The following is a 21,040-nucleotide window of genomic DNA, read 5'->3' as shown; positions in this document are numbered from 1 at the left end:
CTAATGATTCAAGTGGTTAAAGTTGGAGATATATGAGAGTGAGCTAGAAACATAAAAGATTAGAGAAGGAAAAGTCTAGAAATCAATATCTTAGGCAAAATTTGGCCGATTAAAAAAAAACCTAAATGCAAGGTAAAAATTAAGAAGTTGGCATACCCTAGAGTTTAGTGCGCTGACCGTGAAATTATCGAATGTGATAAAACAATGGTTAAAAATGCCAACGATTAATTGTAGTACCTCAGTTAAATCTTACGGAGACGGCAACCTTCAGATCTTCACATCATAGGTTCTGTGGTTCTTCTATTTTTTTCCCTTCTGCACAAAACACCCATAAGTAGCAACTATTAATTAATGAGCACACACGGAAATTGAACAGAATTAATAACCATTAAAATCAATACAACCGTATAACTGACAGGAATTGCGTTTCGTACACTGTTTCTTGGGATGATCCCAAAACATTGACAACCTTCATGTTGCGAAGAATCATGAATATACTCCTACAAGCCAATTGTTTATGACAAGCATGAAGCCTAATACTCTAGTCTAGGAATGGTATTAAATTGTGATTAACGCCACACACACATAATATTTCTTGCATTTATGTGTGAAGTATAAAACCAAGACTAATGGAGAAAAATCTCATAAAAGAGTTTCTCATAGCACATAAAAAATATATTGCCCTAAAATCAAATGAAGTATGACTAAAATAAAAAATAAAGTACATATTTAAAAATTCTTCTTCTACGATGGATTATAAAGCCAAAATTAATTTTTTTAGAAGATTTTGGTAGTTTCTTCTAAGTGCTATAATTACTTTTAAAGGAAAAAACCATGCTATAAAACCGTCTATGTATTGACATGGTACGATTTTCAACTTACATATATCATCTTGCATTTACTTCTTTTTCTAACATTCAAACATGAGCTTCTCTTCCAACTTAATTTGGGTGCAGAATCAATTATTCAAGCAATTTCAAACATGTATTTAATGCATGTTTGGATACACAGTAGAAAAACATGGTAAATAAAAATAATTGGTCTTAACTTTTAGGGTGATTTTAACTACATTGTGGTTTTCACATTGTATCTAAACATGCCTAACTTTCCTCTTGATTATCATTTGATTTTCTAAACTTGGATATGCAAGATCAGATAGCAAGGGGAATAAGAGAATATGATGCAACAAAAGTCAAAGAGCAAACAATTGATTTTGAATCTTCTATTGTCCTAGCTATCTTCTCCTGCCTTGTTGGGCTCCAAGGCATCTTAAACTTGTTGATCCTCCCAACCCCCAACACAAATACCCCCAAATGAAAAAGTTCTATTTCCTGTCTCTTTCATTCTACATTAATTTCCCGCAGTCATAAGGATTCTCCCAAGAATTTAGAGGTGAGCTCATAGAAATTAATTTCACCCAAGGATCTGAATCACTCATATTATTTTAACAGAAATGCATCGCATTTAAGTCTGTGTGTTTAAAGAAAAGTCCTGCTCCTATGTTTGTCTTGTCTCCCTTACTATTCATCTTAGTGTCCTATATAATTGTAGCTTTTGGTTTCCCCATTTTACACTGTGAGAATGTAACATTCTGTTTGATTATCTCCTTTTTATGCTATCAACAGTGTATTTTGTAGCAGATGACCCTAACATTTAAACCTGGGTGATTTCTATCAATCTTTCAACCAATTAAACATGAACAGCATATATCTGAATAATTAAAATGAGATATGGTATATATCAGCACTACATTAACCAAAGTGTATTGTGCCATTATAGGAAGACAATTCTCTTACCATCCCATTCTAATGTAGATGATGATACTTTGAACTTTGAAGGAAACAATATGTCATTTAACAACAATGTATATCTTGGATGAATTAAAATGACAGTTTTTTGTATGAGAAGTTTCACTTTCTTCATACAATATAAATCCCACATTTCATATCAGCTATTTACTAGTAATTAAGTATCACAGAAAAGAGCAAATCAATATATATCACTAAACATTAAGCTGATAGTTAATTATTCACCTTGATTACCAAAGTAAAGCTCCTTGATTAATCAATGTCCAAAAGTCACAGTCGGTCGTCATTATTGCAATGCCTGACAACTCCTAAAGTATATGCAAATATGCAGTGAGTTTTCAACTTTCAACAATAAGAAGCATGTGATAAAGAATAATCAAGTGTTTATTTAGAATCTCGTTTGTAAGAAACACACAGAAGTCAAAATAATGGTGACAACAGAAGTGACTTCTCTTAGCTTTTACTATTGTCATCATAATTTTGACTTCACCGTTATTTTGAAACAAGTTTCCAAACATGTGCTATGAATTGCTAAGAATCACATAAGGAATCTAAATCCATAAAGCAAATATTTAAAGTTTTAAAGCTACATAAACTGCATCTTTTAAAATTAGGGAAAAGCCATTAAGCCAGTAAGCAAGCATGAGAAAATGGGGGAAAAGCCATTATTCTACTTACCCAAGACACGTTTGAGCACAGTGCTAATCCAGACAAGATGGCGGCTGCAGAATAGGAGAAGTCAAGAAAGCATGTCACCAGAAGAAAAAAAGTAAGTAATGGGGATTGGGGAGAGTGAGAGAGTGTGAGTGAGTGTTTGTGAAGGGGAGAGGCTGGTGTTAACTATTCATTGATAATCATCAATAAACAATGAATATATAATTACATACATCCAAAGTCCAAACATGAGCAAGTGAGAAAGGAAGAAAAAGAGAGAGAGAGAGAGAGTGAGAATCTGATGATGATGATGATGGAGATAGAGAGAAGTGAGGTGTAGGTATAAAAATCAAATCAAAACCCATCAATCAATAAATGGTTTAGGAAAGTGAGATAAGAAAAGAAAAATTTACCCTTTTACAGCCTGTGCAACTTTCTGAGCTTTATCTGCAAAGCTAAAATGCCTAACTAAGCAGCAACAGCAGGAGAAGCAGAACCAGCAGAGAGTTGTGATCGACATCAACCCAACAAGGCTAACAGAAACATTACAGGAAAAAATAGAAAGCAACAAGCTTTTCTGTGTATCATTAAATGCAGTAAACGGAAAGTGAGAGAGCACAGTCTACATATATATTTATATTCAAGTAATACTAATAAAATATATGAAAGGAACAAACAAACATTTATACTCTGATAAATTAATATATATATAAATGTGTTGTAATTCTATTATACACAATTGAAGAAAAGGTCTAAATGTAATTGAATTCCAAGATTTTCATTTCCCATTTCTGGAAGGATGTTCCAATATATCTTCAGGACCCAATTAATTCATTGAGATAAAAGTTCAAACTCTAATTATCACTTCTTATCATCAGAAGAAGAAAGTTTGAAAGCACTTTCCTTTGTAGCATGAAGAAAGGGGAGAAAAAAACAAAACAAAAAAATAATAAAAAATAGTAGTAATAATAATAATGCTGCAAAAGAGAGTGTGTAGCTAGCTATCCCAGTAAACTTCAGAACTGGCATCATCTTCTTCTTCTTCTTCTTCTCCATCATTATTTTGTTTCTTCAACTTTGTTTTCATCACTGCCGATACTGCAAAGATGGGTCCAAATCAAAAAGCACTGAAGCCTCCCCTCTCTGGAGATCCCCAATCCCAAACCTTGCTGATGATTGTGAAATTGTACTGTCTTCATGAGGCACCCTCAAATTCTGTGGTAGAGAAGGAGAAGGTAAAGATGAAGATGAAGAAGAAGCACATTCCATGTTCACCCCAAATAGCCTTAACCTTTTTGCTGCAGTGTTACTACTACTAGTACTACTACTAATGCCAGCGCTACCGCCGTGTTGGTGGTGGTGGTGGTGGTGATGATGCCCAACTGGAACAGAATCAATTATCATGGGGGCAATATTGCTGCTGATTCCTCCTCCTTCTTGATGTTGTTGTTGTTGTCTTGCTAAGGTTTGATGATCAGCTATTGACATTGATGGTGCTGATCTCAGGTAATAGATTGACCCAGATCCTGAGTTCAGCTCATGGTAGGGGTGAAATGGATGATGATGATGTTGATACATGTGGTGGTTGTAATTGAGCTGCTGCTGCTGCAGAGGGTCATGGTGGAGGTGGTGGCGCGGCGGCTGTGGTGGGGAATAGAATCTGCTATTAGCACCACCCCACCTGATTGAGTACTGTGACAAGTGTGGTTGGTGATGATGATTGGGAGGAAGAAAGAAAGGTGTGAAGAGTGCTGCTGATGAAGGATCAGGGAGATGATGATCAGGCCTTCTCCTCCAATCTATGTACAACCTGTGCCGGCATAAGTCCCCGACACCGCGCTGGAACGAGACAATGTCGCCGGCATCAAGCTTCTTCTCCTTCACAAACCGGCTCCATCCTTTTGTCATCACATAGCTCTGGCTGCTGTTCCAGTACGAGTACCGGAACCGCCAGAGCTTCCCATTCCGGTCCTCGAAATTGAGAAGTAGCCCCTTCTCATTCGAGGCGGAATCGAGAGGGAAGTACTTCTCAGCGTGCTGTTTTGGTATCACTAATCGGTTCAGCTTCCCCACATCGCTCGGCGTCACGACTTTGTCAAACATGTGCTCTTTCTCAATGGGTTGTTGTTGCTGGTTTGCTGAAGAACTAGCACCACCACTTGCATGGCCATAAAGAGGAGGAGGAGCTGAAGCAGATAGTGATCCTTGTTGTTGTTGTTGTTGAAAATTGGGTTCATCAGAGAGATTTTGGTTGTTTCCAAGTGATAATTCCATGAAATCTAGCTGTTTTGTTGTGTGATTGGTGGTGAAATTGGATGTTGTTGGTGCTGATGCTGATGCTCCATCTTGGTGTAACAAGAACCCTAACCCAGATGATGAATTGTGAGATTCAGTGGCTGTGTTGGCCTCTGGAGAGTGATGAGGATCATCATGAGTCATTCCAAGCCATGAATTTTGGCTAGGAATGTTCATTACATGATGATTGTGATGATGAAGATGATGAGTGTTGTTGTAATCTGTGATTGAGGGAGAAGAAGAAGATAAAGAGAAATTAGAGGGTGAAGAAAAGGGGCAGTGGTGCTTACTGCTGCTTTCTTCTTCTTCTTCTTCTTCTTCTCTTGTTGTTGTGATGATTCCTTCTTCACCTGCTTCTTCTTCTTCCTCTTCTTCTTCTTCTTCTTCCTCTTCTTCTCTGCTATCAGAATAACCTTTCACTGCTTCTTCTTGGATCAGTTCCATGAAATTATAGACTGACCCACCCACCTTGGAATTCTCTGCTAATTATAACCTCTGGATCTCAGAAAATTAAACAATAAATAATGTCACCCCCCAGAAAGAATATAAAAAAAAAAAAACATGATGGAAAAAAGAGGAAGAAGGAAGTTAGGGAGGAGGGAAATAAATAAATATATAAGCAAAGGAATCAAATAATAAAAATTTAAAAATTCCAAGAAAGATTATATATATACCAACAAAAATATTTTTTGAGAGGAAGATATTTGAGGGTGGAGATTTGTGAGGCTGTGAATTAAGGAAAAGTAAGAAAAGCTAGCAGCTGGTTCTTAGTTAGTACAAGACAATTGCAAGAGTCGGTGCCTTCAAATTTGACTCAGGAGGCATAAAACCCTAAAGACAAGTTTATGGAGGAATCAAAAATGGGGTCAAGTTGGGGTTATTGTTGACCTAAACATAACATAATATGTGGAGTTAGAGAGAGAGAGAGAGAGATGAAGTAGGGGAAGAAGAATGATGTGAGTTTTAGCTAACAAAAATAGCTAGTTACCTCACAAGGAAGGTTCTTTACAAGTAGGAAAAAAGAAGCAAAAATGTTTGTTGCAAGCTAGTTTTATTCTTCTTATTAAGAAGATTAAAAGAAAGAGAGAGAAGAGGGTTACTACACATACGTGGGGGCCCATAAATAATGGGTGAATTGGGGTCATGTGAGCAAATGGTCGTTTTCATGATATTTGGGATAATAATCTGTACAATATATGCTTCCGGTTCAAGACCAAAAGGCCAGTTGTTCCAGAAACAATGAGCTTCCTTCCTTCATTTTGTTCATTAAATTTGCACTTTTATTTTTTTTATTGAAAGAAAATCTTAATTTTATTTAAAAAAAAGGAACTATATTATCTATGACAAGTTGTTGTTATTAGACAGAGCAGAAGTAGAGGGGATGCAATGCCAATGATGTGTAGTAAAGGAAAGAGAAGGCACAGTGTTAGGTTGTTTTGAGTTTTCTCACTTTTTTTTCTTTTAATATGTTTTTTTGACTTTTGGTGCCATTGATTGTGTGCTGTATGCTGTGTGTTGGTCCCTCCTTAGGAAAGGTAATTAGCTGAGCTGAGAGAATGAAAACAACTCTCTCTGCAGGCCACCCTACTACTACTATTGCTGCTCTCTCTCTCTACAATGAATAAAAGTTTTATTCACCCTTCAATTTAGGTATAAATAGGCGGAAATAGAAAATATGAGATATAATGAGTGATATGATCAAATGACAAAAGAGAAATTATTAAATAAATAAAATGTGGAAATTTAGTGAAAGTGTGAATAAATTATAAATTATTAGCGATACGCAGACAACAATTTTAAATGTCTTCGGATATTTCTCAATCCTCATACACTAGTTGTAGTGAAAAAGCAAACAAACTTGTTATAAATTATGATGAAAATTTGTTTATATTGAGGTCAACACGGTTGTTATTGAAACACATTTCTTTCACTTTCATTCTTGTTCAATTATCATTTCATTCTAGTTATCCCAAAATTGTTGAGAATCAAGAGATAAAATATACACAATTTGCGAAGCCACATTCAAAAGAATGCAATTTAAAGTAAAATTACAAATTGTCACAATACAATTTAAGGCAAAGATTGCACACAATAGCCGGACTCAATGCACCCAATTGACTAGTGTTCTTGTGTGAAAAAACACTCAATCTAACTATTCATATTTATAATAACTTATCACTCCTTGCTTTTTCACATTATTACTCCATGTGTGTGGGACAAGTATTCATTCTATCTGCTTCTTTCTTCTTTATAATACTACTTGATGTGTGGAACTTAGATAAGTATTCACTTTTTCTACCTTTTTTTTTTCTTCACAATATTACTCAATGTAGACTTGATTTTGGAATTCAACTATAGAAGTGTGTCGTTTATAAGTGTATGAACACTCATCCATTATTTTAAGTTTTTCTAATGAGTATGTGACTGATATCTAAATCACTTGTACACTTAACTTATTAATTCAATGCGAAGATGATCATACCGGTCAATCTCATTTGAAGGCTAGCAATAATTCAAAAATCCAATACTTGCATAATTACTCGCTCTTGTTCTGACACAACATAAGACAATCATGGTTCCCTCTCGAATATTCTTCAACTGTAAAAAATTCAGGGAGGAAAAAAAAACTGAACTAAACCATTAACTTCTTTCAAACACAGCCCCCAAGTGTAAACCAAAAAACAAAGTTCAACCCCCAACTTCACTTCAAAATCAATAGACATGCCAAACATCACCTTTTAGACAGCTTTTTAATATTATTTCATCATTTTTGTGATTGTCATCATGTGTATATAATTTAGAATTTAATGGATATGCACTGTCAGTGTAATTTACACTGACATCCAATTGAATTCCGCCAAATAAGCAAGTATACTTTTATTTTAATTAAAATTAAAAATGAATGTAACTCTCTCTCCTACGTAGCAAACATTGATTGGATGTCTGTGTAAAACTATTTTACACTCACAGTGCATACCCATTAAACTCTATAATTTATTACATTTTATTAATTTTTTTAATTTCAACGTCATGTTTTCTACTATACCTTGATTATTTTAAGCAGGAGCATCTCTAATTGGAGTTCTTGTTTTGAGTTTTTAAATTAAAAATCAGTTCTTTATGGCCTTAAACTAAAAACTATATTTTGTTTCTCATTCATCAACTGTTTATATGAATATATGAAGTATTGTGGTATTCAAGCAAAATCACAATAATAACTTATGATTGGAGCAAATCTGCATTAATTGCTTATGAGTTGCTTATAAGTTATACCATTCATGACACTTGGGCTCACAAGAGTAATGCTAGCTCTCTGTGTTTAGCACTAAGGGTGTCCATCGGACGGGTACAAACAAATTTAGGCCAGCACTTTAGTTTTGAACGGTTGAAACTATCACATAACCAAGGACTGTCGTCGTCCGACCAAGATGTTGGTTTCGTAGGGTTACAGTTCTGACGAGCTACGGTTCTAACAGGTGGGTTCAAATGGTTAGAGAAAACCTTCAGATCTAAAAGTTTTGTAAAAAAAAAATCAGATTGAGAAAGAGAGGAAATTCAGTGATTGACTAGATCTGAAACAACAATGTGATAAAAGAGATCAAGGCGCGGGCGACACTGACTACGATTCAAGTGGGTTGCTCGGTAGAGAAGCGACATCGTCGTCGAAGATCCAAGCACAAAGATGGAAGATAAGCATGAAGGACTTCGAATTGGGGAAGATCTCCGTCGAAGGTGCTGCTCCAGCATGAAGACGAGTTTGGGGGCGTCGAACAGGGGATGAGCTGAGCTCTAAGCAACAGTGTCGTTGTGAAGGAGAGATGGCTACTGGCGAGAAAGCCTTCATTGGGACGAAGAGAGAGGATGAATGTAGTAGGGTTGAGAGGAAGAGGAGGCACCACGACGTAGGGTTAGGAGGAAGAGAGGAAATGAGAAGATGCATGCAATGGTGGGTGGCGACTATAGTTAAGAAGAAGAAGAGGCGGCGTAGCTGGGTCTTGTGTTGAGAAGATAGTAGAGGATATGAACTGATGATAAGGGTTTGAGAGGTTGAGGGTTAATAGAGTATTTATATGGTTCGGACTAGGGTTAGGGGAATTGAGTCTGGGCTGAGAGGTTATTTCTCCCTAATAGCTAGTTCGGTCGTGTTGGAGCCCAAACCGAAACCGATTGGTTAAATCCACATGAACCCATAACAATGAATCGACCAAACCCATTGTCGAACCGAACCGGCCCATTCAGTTAAACACCGTTGGTTTGGTCGGGTTCGGTTCAGTTTGACCATTCTTAGATAGCCCTAATTAGCACTATTCATTTGGGCTGAAAGTGCCACATAAGATCTAAGTAAACTCATAAACAATTGATGCAAATTTCACTCCAACCACAAATTTTTATTTTTTAAATTCTTAGTATTATTCCTCTGGTGTCACAACACCGCATATATTTATATTTTTTTCTCGTAATTTTAATTTAATTAATATTTATAACAACGTGATATAATTAAAATTGGACATGGTGAGTTAAAAAAATGTGTTACTTTATATTATATAATTAAAGATGGAAAGAAAATACATAATCATTGAAAAATAAATGACAATTCATTTTAAACAAAATATACAATATCGCATAAGTATGCTCCACCAGATTTGCTTAAAGTTGTTGATGAGTTTGTCTTTGACGTATGTCGCCTATTCTTTCAAAGAATGTGTAAAAGTTGGAATAAGATCATTAGATAATTCAGCGGTTAAGATTTCATTATCTACCTGGTTGTATTAAAATTACCACTATACTCGTCGTGTTCTTCTTCAATGATCATGTTATGTAATATGTTGCATGAATGCATTATTTGCTTCATGTTATTCACATGGCAAGAGCGTGATGGACCACAACAATCGCAAATCGAGATTGGTGCACTGTAAATGCCCGCTCAGCGTCCTTTCTTTTTCCTTATTATCATTTTTCAAATAACTTTCTTTTCTCTCCTTGCGACATTGGGTTAGTCTTAACAAATGTAGCCCACTCGGAATACATACGATCAGCTAGTCAAAAAAATTACTACCCAACCGCTCAATACGAGCCCAAACGAACTAAAAATCGACTGAGCTGGTCACATTGCACCAAACACATGAAAGGATAACCTGAGATAGTAGGTCACAAACCCTAACAGCTCATTCTCTCTTCATTCTAGCATTCTCTTCATTCTCTCAAACAAACCATAGTCATTCTCCCCCAAACCCAATGGTGGCCACTACCTCACTCTCCTTCTATGCATTCTCTCTTTTCAGCAGCGACCACCACCCCTTTCTCACCTCCAAGACTCCTCATTTCTCCCTTTCCCCACCCATTCTAAACCTTCTCCCACAGATCAAAGGTTTCATCCCGATCGGAGCGATAGCCCACTTACCACCAGAACGGGGTGAATCAGAGCGTGCGACCACCGAATCGAAGCTTCCAACCATTAAAATAAGAGCTTCCAACCACATTCAAAACAATCACATGAATCATAAGATATCATCCTGTAAATTTGGTTTCCTCTATTTAAGCATTTTCATTTGGTTTTCTCTATGTAAATTTTCATTTTATAATTTTTGCTGATGTGTATCCTTCATTGTTTTTTTATAAGAAAAAGATTTAACAAAAGGGGATACTAGAGGTCCTCCAACCTTGCACAAAGAAGCCAGTACAGAGGAGAAAAGAAAAGGAGAAGGGAACAAAAGAGAAGTCCTGCTACTGCTTCTAACAGAACAAAACCAGCAGACGGCAAGGATCCCCACCACGAAGCAAACAAGACATCCAAAATCCTAATTGAATCAGCGGCAACCAAGTCTCAAATTGACAACGCAGTCTCAAAATTGCTGCAACCCGCAACCAACTACAGAAGAGGGTCACAAAACATACAGCTATAAATTCCGAAGGCAATAGGTTGGGTTCACAATCCACTCATATAGAGAACAATGAAAGCTTTTGGAGCTTGCCTTCAACCAATTCCAAGAATGCAACTGAGCTAGATCAAAAAACTTTGTTGCATCCTTCGATCCCTCTCTAAACACAGTTTGGTTTCTATGAAGCCACAAAAAAAATAGTTAGTTTGCTTCGGAGATCCTCTTCTATTTTTTGGCTTTGTTTTCCTCTTCATTTATCTTTTTCTTTCCCTCTTGTTTTAACTGCTATCTAGTCGCTATATGAGAGAGAATAAATAGTATTTTAATCTTAAAAACTCAAAAAGTAAAACATCGCAGAGGACATTTGACTTTAATTATTACCTCTTTTTGTACAATGGGTTGGAGTACCTCTAGTACTCATTTTTATACAATTTGGCTTACCAAAAAAAAATAGATTTAAGAACTTCACTTCCCCTTGCTCCAATGAGTGAACAATTTAAGATTGGGAACTCAAACCTAAGATCTACATAAGAAAAGAATGATATACATTGATTAAATATCATTATTTATTTTTTGAAAAAATAGGAAAACAACATCTTTTTTAATAAGCAAACGGATTTTATAAGTGAAATCTAAATGAGGTATAGAGGTAATAAAAGGAAGTACAAATTAATGTATGATGTAGGAATTAAAAGAACAAAGGTAAAAACGAGAAACAATTCCATGTTTTTTTTCGGTACATGGGCGGGGCTAGGCCCCAACAATTTCATGTTTTGATTCATTAATACTTTATTTTCTATTTCATCTCATTTCTACTTATTTTCTCCTTTTAACATTATTTTCATTTTTTATCACATTACTTATTATATTACTCTTTTTCTTTTTCTTCTCTCATTGAAGTGTCACAAGAACATTATTCAACAATTTCATTCTCAATAAAAAAAACACAGGCCGGAATAAAAAAAATCCATATCTATATTAGATTCGTACTAACTTTCAAAAAGAAAATTAGATTCGTACTACAAAATTTTAGCGCCAAAAAAAGCTGCAAAAATAGTTATAAGAGTCTTCTAGCACCAACACAAAATAAAAAATTAACGGAGAATAAAAAATAAAAACAGCGAAGCAGTTGAAAGTCTCTGCGTACCAACACCATCTTCCATATATATATCTAGTCCAGATATGCTCGAAAACCAACTGATAAGATCAAGGTCCAACAATGTAAATGGTGCTATGAAGAAAGTGGAAAAACCTACATTTTCATTTTAATTTACAAAAATTCAGCTTCAATTTAAAACGGACTATTCTAACTACTTTATCTCTTAACTATGAGGTCAAATATTCAATTATCATCTATAAAAATAGAATGCATTTTATGACCAGTATATATTTACCGCTTAATACAAGAAAATAAACATGGAATAGCCGTAGTTCTTACTCTAACTGGTGTATCCTTGTCGTTGCCGTAACAATGTTAAGTTAATAATAAAAGGAAGCATATGGTACATAAAATTAAGGATTGTACAAAATTAATTGTTATTCAGTTTGCAACTATCACCGATAAAACAGAATTAATAAATCGTGTCACATATGCACATAATTAAAAAACATATGCACATAATTAACAAATTCCTAAGAAGATATATTTTCTCATATGCACACTTGTTGAATTTGGATAAACTATGTAATATGGGGGAAGAAAGACATTAAAATTAATACAAGTTGACATATGTGCATGTGGTTGACCTTTAATTAGTTATACCTTTTCTTTAATTCATTATAATAATCTGTTTTATTAATACTTGAGAGGGTTGTTATTAAGATTCTTCATCATAATATTTTCTTTTCTTTCCAAAAAAAAATACATGCAGGAAAGCCGGATATTAATTATTTCAGGTATAATTAGTTTAACTTACTTTGCAGATTTGGTAGATCATGTTTAAATTCACGGAAAAGGAAAAAAAAAATCATATATTATTTGAGATGTCTTATCGGAAGTTTCCACACGTCTTGAATTAATGTCTCTAGCTAGGATTTCAAAAAAAAATGTCTCTAGCTAGACATATAGATAATGTGATCCCTTCTGCAGTTTCAAATTGTGAAATATCAAATATCCATAGAGTGTCATTAAAATCAATTCTCAAATCATTGATGATATATGAATGGCTAATGAACCGGCATTTGAGTGTTAATGTGAAAATTTTTCATCTCAATTCATAAATTTAAAAGAAGAGTTTTATTCATTTTTTACTTTACCGTATTTTTAGATGGGGTTATTTTTTAGGTAATGTGAATTTTTTAGGGAGTTTAAAATGTTCTACCTTCAAATACACTACTCTCTGAGTATTGTTTAAAATAAATCTTTATATCTATTTAAAAAAAATTAAAAAAAGAAATAAAAGAAATCTTTATATATCCATCACAATTAAGCTTCCCTCTCTCACACACACATTTTTAGTATTGAACTATTAATAAACCTAAACCAGACCTAAAACCCACAGGGCCAACTTGAATGTGTCGTGTAACATCTCAATCTGATGATCAACCTCATGATAACAACACAAATCTTCTATCAGCACACTTTGACTCACTCGCGCGCTCCTTTCGAAAATTTTCCAAGAGGTCACTCATCCTAATATTTCTCCAAGGCAATCATCATTAACCTTGGAGTTTTTGTGAGTTGTGCTCCCGAAAAGAAGATGCATATTGTTGTCATGAGTAACAGGGCCGGCCCTTGGCCTGTGCAAGCAGGCCCACAACCCTTTTTGGATGCCCGAAAATTTTTTTTCCAAAGGCTACTGTTTTTAAACTGTTGCCTAAAATCTTTAGGCAACAGTTTAGAAACCATAGCTTTTTATGAGATCTGGGTTCTACCACACTAAGAGGGAACCGTTGTCTTTTCAGACTTCTGGCCACAGTTTTTTGACTGGGACACCGCGCCCGTGGCCTTTTCTCCAAAAACTACCCCACTTTGCTAAATAAATTTTTTCCCACCCCTTTTTTTTTGCTAAATAAATATTTTTTTGCATTATTCAGAAGAAAAAAAATCTTAAGTTTTCCCAAAAAAAAAAAGTAGTTGCATTTAAGACCAGTTCTGTACTTCTCTATTGAAGGTGTTCACAATTAATAAGAGAGAATTGGAGATACAAGTAACTTGATATTTGTTGGTCATATTTAAGAGCTTAATTAGCATTGGAACGTGAAGGTTTCCTTGGGATCTTCTACCTAATTCACTAGATAAGTGGATATGACGTTTTGTTTATGTTAGTCACATTTTTTAAGTTGTTGATAATATTTACAATTTAAATAAATAATGTTCTTTAAAAAAATATTGTTAGGGGTCTATTTTTATTATTTGCCCAGGGCCTCCAAAATGTCGGGACCGGCCCTGATGAGCAATATCAATCAAAATTTGTATGACCTCCTTAGTTGTATAGTTTCATACATATACATCAGAATACCTCTCATTCAGGTGGGAGACGGTTCATTCATGTATCCCTTCGCCTAGAAGTTTTTTCCAGGATCTTCTCCTTGTTTGTGCCTTCTATGGCTTTCACTCAAGTGAATTGGTTTGGTGAGCATTCCACCAGTTTGTGGCGACACTCACTTTCAACCCAATTCACCACCTAGAAGACTGAATCTTGATATATATTAGAACAAAAAGTTTGGATAAGGGTCCCACCTCTTTTGTTTCAGCGATTGAGTAAAATAGGAGAAAGATTAATTTGATCATCCCAAGGAAAATGAATGGGAAGGGGAGTCGTCAGTTACCCTTCAGGCGCCCACCCTAGTTAAATCATAGACTGGCAAAAAGGCGCAGAAGGATAAAGTGCCTAAGTGCTAAGAATCCCTCTAGATAAACTATGGAACCAACTGGTTTCAAATCGGGGAAACAAAACTCGGAGCAATGACCCAAAAAGTTTGGAAGATGTGAAAGGGTTGATCTCGTTATGGTTGAATCAGTCAGGGATTGAGAGGCGGTGGTGCCACACATTTGACATTGACACCTGGCCTCCACCCGAGGATCTATTTATGAATTTTCAATAAAAATAAAAAAATGGAACAATTTATGAAGTTTTCTAAGAACTGTATCTTTACTTGTAGTTCCTCACTTGTTGGTAGGGGCTTTATTGTTTACTCTTCAAATGAATTCAAATTTTAAGACTAGGAAAGTTCGAACTAATAATTGAATACTTGTGTCCAAAATTTCACGAATTGATTTCCCATTTGATAGCATGCTTTATTGGAACTTCCTACGTGAGAAGGCATTCCCCTAGATCTAAATGGCTATATCGCGACCGTCGACGTTTTAGAGAATCCAACTCTTGTGTCGTAGGACTTGTAGCAAGAGACAAGAGCTACCTCACCAGACTCCATGGCTCTTATGTGTTACTGGCATGATATCTACAATTGGATTCAAAAAAGTGTAGGCCCATGGGCTATGCCTAAAAGTAATCCAAAAACACAGACTTTTATAAAACGATTTGAATGTTACTTATTTTCTTTTTTTTAAGGGAATCGACACGTATATCAGTTGTGTAATGAAAAGTACATGTAAGGCCCAAGTTTTTAAGCTTATGCTAAGTGAATAAATTTCTTATTCACGATTAGGGTTGATGTAATGTGAAGGGAAACCTGAACAAAAGTTCATTAAATGAAATATATTTATGAAGGAGAAAGTTCAGGAAAAGTTCAAGGATTGCATTATGATCGATAAAAGTTATAGCACGATCGTTATACGCTTAACCTAGGTCAGAAACCCTAGTATATAGCTAATTTTCACTTTTAGGCACGATGGAAATTAATTCCAAAAATCTTCAGAGAAATGTTAGAACTTCTCTTTTTCCATATATCAAAATCGTTTCGAGGCGAAACTCTAGGATCTACGAACGTCCGATTCCAATCATCGGAAGTTTGCCGAAACTGAAACCCTGGTATTTCAAAACCCTAGAATCACCCGACTATGAAGACTTTTTCTATTCGGAACATCAAATGAAGATTCTACACGCGTACACCCATTTCTCTTGATGATTTCAATCTTTCTTCAGAAGGAAGTTTTCTATTCCGACACCCGATGCAAAAAGCAACTTATCGGGTAAAATAGTTTTATACCGATTATGCATTAGTCGCCAAAAATACAAGAAGACCTCATTTTAGTTTTGGAATTCTTTCGCCAAAACCTATCTTAGAATTCATGGAGAATGAAGCCGGAAAAATCAGATTCGCGAAACTTTCATTTTACCGCGTTTTGCCAACCTCTATATATAGTCAAGAAATGAGAAAAAAACACAAAAACTCACCCAAAAACCCACTCAAGGCCGCGAGTTTGCAAGGAGGAGGAGAAGAGAAGATTTTGTTCATTTCTTGCTTGATCGTCGATCAATCAGTTGCTGCTTCAAGGTTTCGAGGTATAGTCGCTAATCCTTACCTCTGATCGCTTTTTCCATAGCTTTTCTGTAGACTTTTCTGAGCTGATAGTTTATGGGTTTTTGCAAAACTATCCTGAATATTTCATTTCTGATTCTAAACCTCTTCCTTATGTGCCCAAGATCACTTCTGCCGGGTTAGATTTTCCGTTATGTCGCCGGAATTCCGCCGGAATCAATTTTAGCCTTAAATACCCATTTTTGGAGTTTTTGGTGTAAAGCTTCAACCTTTAGGCTGAAAACTATCGCCTTAGCTTAGTGCTAGTAGGATTAGTTGTCATAAACGTCGTTGGTGACGTCCCTGCAAAATTTTATTTTTGGGATTTCAGTTTTGAAAATCCTAAGTTAAAAATCATGACCAAAATACCCCTGCGACAGTTTTTGATCCGATAATTTTTCCGAGTTCAGAATACCCTTAGTTACGGCTAATGAAAGCATAGGAACCAAGTTTGATCGAAGAAAAATCGAGCCCCACAATTACCAAAAGTGGCCGAACCTATTAAGGGGGGGAGGAGGAAATTTCCTTTTCCGAAAACTTGTCATTTCGCGCTAGATTATCGTACCTTAGAGTATAGATTACTTCGAGTAACCTTAGTAAGTATCGATAGCTTAGTTTTCGATAGATTCTGATAGTATTTCTGTGGTTTTGCTCTAAAGGTGATTTTGAGGAATTCCCAGAGGAGCAAGCCTTTGATTGTGAACAAGTGTTAGGAGATCGTCCTGGAGAATCTACAGGTGAGGGCTTCTCACTGAATCTCTAGTTAATGCTTAGGGTCGATGCTCTCGACATTGTTTACTGTTTATGCACTGGATTGTGTGTGATTGGAAAATGTTTTCTGAGGCTTCGGCTGACAATGTAGATGATTCATCTACTGAATGTTTTTGAGATTGACTTACATGCTATGTGCTATGTGGGTAATCTAGGATGTGTGGTGCATGCTTTATATGCTAAATGCTAAGTGTTTATAATGAGATTTATTGATATATGACATGTTGTTGATTGTGATGATTTAAATATGCTTTGCACTGGAATCTGAGATTCTGAATGGTGAGAATAGCGGGCAGGTCATGCCGATTTTATTTTGAGAGTTTTGAGAAAGTTTAATAGGACGAACGAGGTTCGGGCCTTGTTTTTGTTAGTGGATCGAGACATTCTCTGGAAGTGATTTGGGATTGGGAGATCCTGAAAATGTATAAGACTTGCGATAAGACAAAATGGAATCTATTTTATAAAGAAAACTCATAAGACCTTAAATAACCTCTAAATCTTTAAGTAATGATAACAACCTCGAAAGGAAGGCGTGGAAGTCAAATCTTAGTTTTGGAAAACGAGAAGTGTCGTCGGATCCCAGTATTGAGAAAGTTGAGAGGCTTCGAGTATGTAGATGTTGTGGTGCTGTTGGAGCAGCGTTTGTTGTTGTGCTGTTGGAGCAGCTATTGTTGTTGTGCTGTTGGAGCAGCTATGTTGTTGGGCTATCCTGGGGATAAGTCCGGGGAATTGATAGTTCCCGAGTATGTGATACTCTTGTGCTGTTGGAGCAGCTATGTGTTGTGGTGAAGCGTGTCTTTTGGTCGCAGAATCGACCGTTACCTTAGGGTAAGCTTTTAGAGACTTTAATTTACCTAGAACACGTGGCGACGTGTCGAGTGAGATTCGGAGACGTTGTTTGACTAATCATCCTGCATACATGCAACATTAATGAGATATTAACACAGGACGTACTCTGGACCTCGTCGGATTCCAAAATGGTCATAAGACCCGGATTTCCGTGTAAGAGCGTCTGTAGACGTCTCTTGTAGCAGACCGAAATGGCAGACCTACGGGTTACGGCTGATCTGGCTACCTTGGTTTGGTGTAAGAGACACGCGGGCAGAATGGTCCCACCGTTGCTGGTGCTAGGATTGATCCGGTTGATGTCCATCCCAGAGGCACGCGAGCAGAATGGTCCCACCGTTGCTGGTGCTAGGATTGACTCGTTTGATGTCCATACCTATGTTTGGTGTAAGAGGCACGCGGGCAGAATGGTCCCACCGTTGCTGGTGCTAGCATTGATCCGTTTGATGTCCATCCGTTCCGGATTGCATATTGGTTGACTGGGTTAACCTGCATATCATTTCATGCAACATGCATACTGACTTAGTTGTTGAGTGTGTTTGATACTTGTTAATTCTACTTGAGGCATGTTAACTGTGATTTACAGTCGTTATATTCTTTGTGGAATAATGCAACCCTAGGATGTTATCCCTAGTTATAAGCCTAAGTGGCTAATCTTTTATCGGTATCTATTGGTGATATTATTTATATAATTCTTTGGAGTTGACTCTCGCGTCTTCTGTGTGTGCTTTGGCGGACAAACGCCCTTTGTCAGATGTCTTTGGCGGGCTAGTTCATGATGGTTCACCCTTCGGGGGGGACTAGGTTGGGATGCTGGAACAGGAGCGCGTCGCGGTAGCGAGAGGAGGACGGATGGTGTACATAGACTAGGTCGTTCTGGATTTCAAATTCGGACGACGATCACGCTAGCATGTAGGAATGAGTGTTAGTGTGAGCTCCTCGAGATGGGATTAGTGTAGGAGTAGAGTCTTAGCTCTGAACATCATTTGCTTCTTTGGGGACAGGGTAGTTTCCCACCTATAGCTTTTTGGTGTGGTTTCCTTACGGGAATCACAGAGAGTTGGTTGGACTTAGGAGGTCTTATTTTCAGGCCATTGGGTCAGCTGATTCTCAGTTTTGAGGGATAGTGTTGCGGACACTTCACCTTTTCATTTGGTTTGTATATATTGCCTACGGGCGTTGCACTTTTCTTTCCGTCACTGGAGGTTACTCGTGACGAGGTTGCTACTTACAGCGGGGGCTGTTATATATATTGTATATTAGCTTTATTGCTTTTCGCCTTTGGGTTTTATCTAATTCAGTCTTGTCTTAGTTATTATAAAAAAAAAATATTCACGTTTTTCCGCATTAAGTTTATTTTGGTTACTAAAGTGACGCCACCGAAATCGGGGTGTTACAGTACACAACTACTTTTTTCGTCTTTTTTTGGATTTCATGAGTTACAACTCTATTGTACCGCAATTGGTGAGAGATGTTGAAGCGGCATAGATTACTTGAATGGAACTATACACTACTACATCTCTCCCTCGTTGTTGCGTTCTGTTAGGCTATGGATTACATGAACACATGTAGTTGAATGAGACAACAAATTTTTTCATTCATGGACGGCCACGTTAGGTCACCCGCCTCTAGAGGTAATTAGATTTTGTCTCGAACTTCTAAGCCTTTAGAAAGGCAGCACGGGTGAGTATGTGGCTAGCGTCCGATTCCATGCTTCCTTATGCTCGCACTAGATCTTTTGCTGCAAGTTGGTGAGAGTAATGTGATAGCTAGAGGTGTTCGAAATCAATACGCTTGGTCGGTCATGTTGAGACTGAAGAAAAGTTGAAGCCTCAACTATGTCGAAGGCACTATAACTATAGTACGCAACCTCCAAAGTCAACATCTGCAACTCTCCTGCATGAAGCCGGAATCGCTAGAAATCGTTGGTCATCCATACGACGGTAAATTCGTTCCCACCATATTAAAAGAGTTCTTTATCTCCATGTTGGACGTGATTTTTTTTCCTTATTGATAGCCAAAATTCTGACTCGCTTTGGGTGGGATGAAGCAAAAAGGCTTGATTGCCCCCTTTGGCCTCAGGGAAGGTGAATATGAATGAATTGTTTCTTTGTGGAATCCGGTATGGAGGATTTGAAGATGTGGTTAGGACCCGATAACCTAGTTACCAAATCTCTTGCATTTTACTTTTTTTAGTCATTTTCTATACTATATTTCTCTTAACAATTGAATCTTCTTATTTCGGAATGTTTCATAGGAATCCATCGCTATTCTGATCTTCACTAAACTATCGGATCCCAACATCATACCTGCCATTCAACTCGTGAATCTAGTCCCCAAAACTCTTAGAAAAAAATATATGCGTGAGCCGCTCGATTATATGCGATCTTGGAATAAAGGGATTGAGAACAAAGATTGGGCTTCTCGCTCACCACCTTAGCTTGGAACAGGAAGAGATTACCGCTTTTGTCGAGCGAAAGGTTTCACCACCTTGGCACGACATGACACCGTAAATATTTAAACTACAACTCACTATATTCTAAAATAAGAGCATAAGAGAAAAAAAAAACACAAATATAAGTTTAAAGTATTTTTTGGTGCTTGCATGGTGTGTCGTAGCAAGGAACTTGTGATATATATAGTCTTGGACTCCCCACCCTTCACCATTATTAGCAATGTAGGACTTTCCTAAGATGCTTTCTTTGACCTCTTTCTTTTTCATTTACATTAACAATCTAGGGATGGTATAGTAGCAAGTTATGATGGTTTAGTTCCAAGTGAAGTATACTCGTATGATGATTTTGTTTTACGATGGTTTAGTTCTAAGTGAAGTATACTTGTTATGGTGGAGATGATAATTTTCTTTGACAGTATAAACAATGAGAGTTGTGATGGTCTGTTAAGATAATGAGAGTTGATGCTTGGTATAGCCATGATGATGATTCTTTTATTGAAAATTTTCTTATCAGTGTGGCCAAGCAGCGTGTCCTGTTGACGCGGTGAAGCGAATGACAGTGCAAGTGTGGATAAGCTTTCCCGTAGGAGGAGCATGGTAATGCGTTGATAACTCATACTTGGGGGGGGGGAGAATATTGTTTTAGTTGAAGTCACACATTGGTTAAGAATAAGTTATGTGAAGAATGAATAAGAATTGTGACTTTTATATATATATACCCAATGCTTAATGTTTTAAGTAAAAATGTGTGGTCAGAGTTTTCTGGTATCTTATATTCTTTTAAGATTTCACCTCATCCATATTTAACCAACATAAAACTTCAATTCATAACCAAAATCTAGACATGCTGGATTTATATATTTTTCCTTCCGGTAGTTATGCTTCTTGAGACCAGAAAGCAAGCAAGC

At 36.7% G+C, this 21,040-nt stretch overlaps 1 protein-coding gene across 3 annotated transcripts; it reads right to left on the bottom strand.

Annotated features, from left to right (window-relative positions):
• Positions 1-3,130: 3,130 nt before the first annotated feature.
• Positions 3,131-5,616, bottom strand: LOC130746360 (B3 domain-containing protein Os03g0120900-like). 3 transcript variants are annotated; one of them, XM_057598963.1, is made up of 2 exons: positions 5,432-5,616; positions 3,131-5,252 (listed from the first exon to the last, which is right to left on the bottom strand). In XM_057598963.1, the coding sequence occupies exon 2, from the start codon at positions 5,199-5,201 to the stop codon at positions 3,549-3,551; it is 1,653 nt and encodes a 550-aa protein (XP_057454946.1). In that variant the 5' UTR covers positions 5,202-5,252; positions 5,432-5,616; the 3' UTR covers positions 3,131-3,548. The 3 variants fall into 3 exon arrangements, with proteins under 3 accessions (XP_057454946.1, XP_057454947.1, XP_057454948.1); XM_057598964.1 differs by lacking the exon at positions 5,432-5,616 and having other exon boundaries at positions 3,131-4,825; positions 5,048-5,370; XM_057598965.1 differs by lacking the exon at positions 5,432-5,616 and having other exon boundaries at positions 3,131-4,920; positions 5,048-5,181.
• Positions 5,617-21,040: the final 15,424 nt, after the last annotated feature.

The sequence above is a fragment of the Lotus japonicus genome, chromosome 3 (genome assembly GCF_012489685.1).
Source record: "Lotus japonicus ecotype B-129 chromosome 3, LjGifu_v1.2".
Taxonomy (NCBI): Eukaryota; Viridiplantae; Streptophyta; class Magnoliopsida; order Fabales; family Fabaceae; genus Lotus; species Lotus japonicus.
The sequence above is the reverse complement of the archived record's forward strand: the minus strand, read 5'-3'. Positions and strand labels throughout refer to the sequence as shown.

What these genes read in the sequence shown, in the direction of transcription:
- LOC130746360 (XM_057598963.1), bottom strand. Translation starts at nt 5,201, where the DNA reads ATGGAACTGATCCAAGAAGAAGCAGTGAAAGGTTATTCTGATAGCAGA.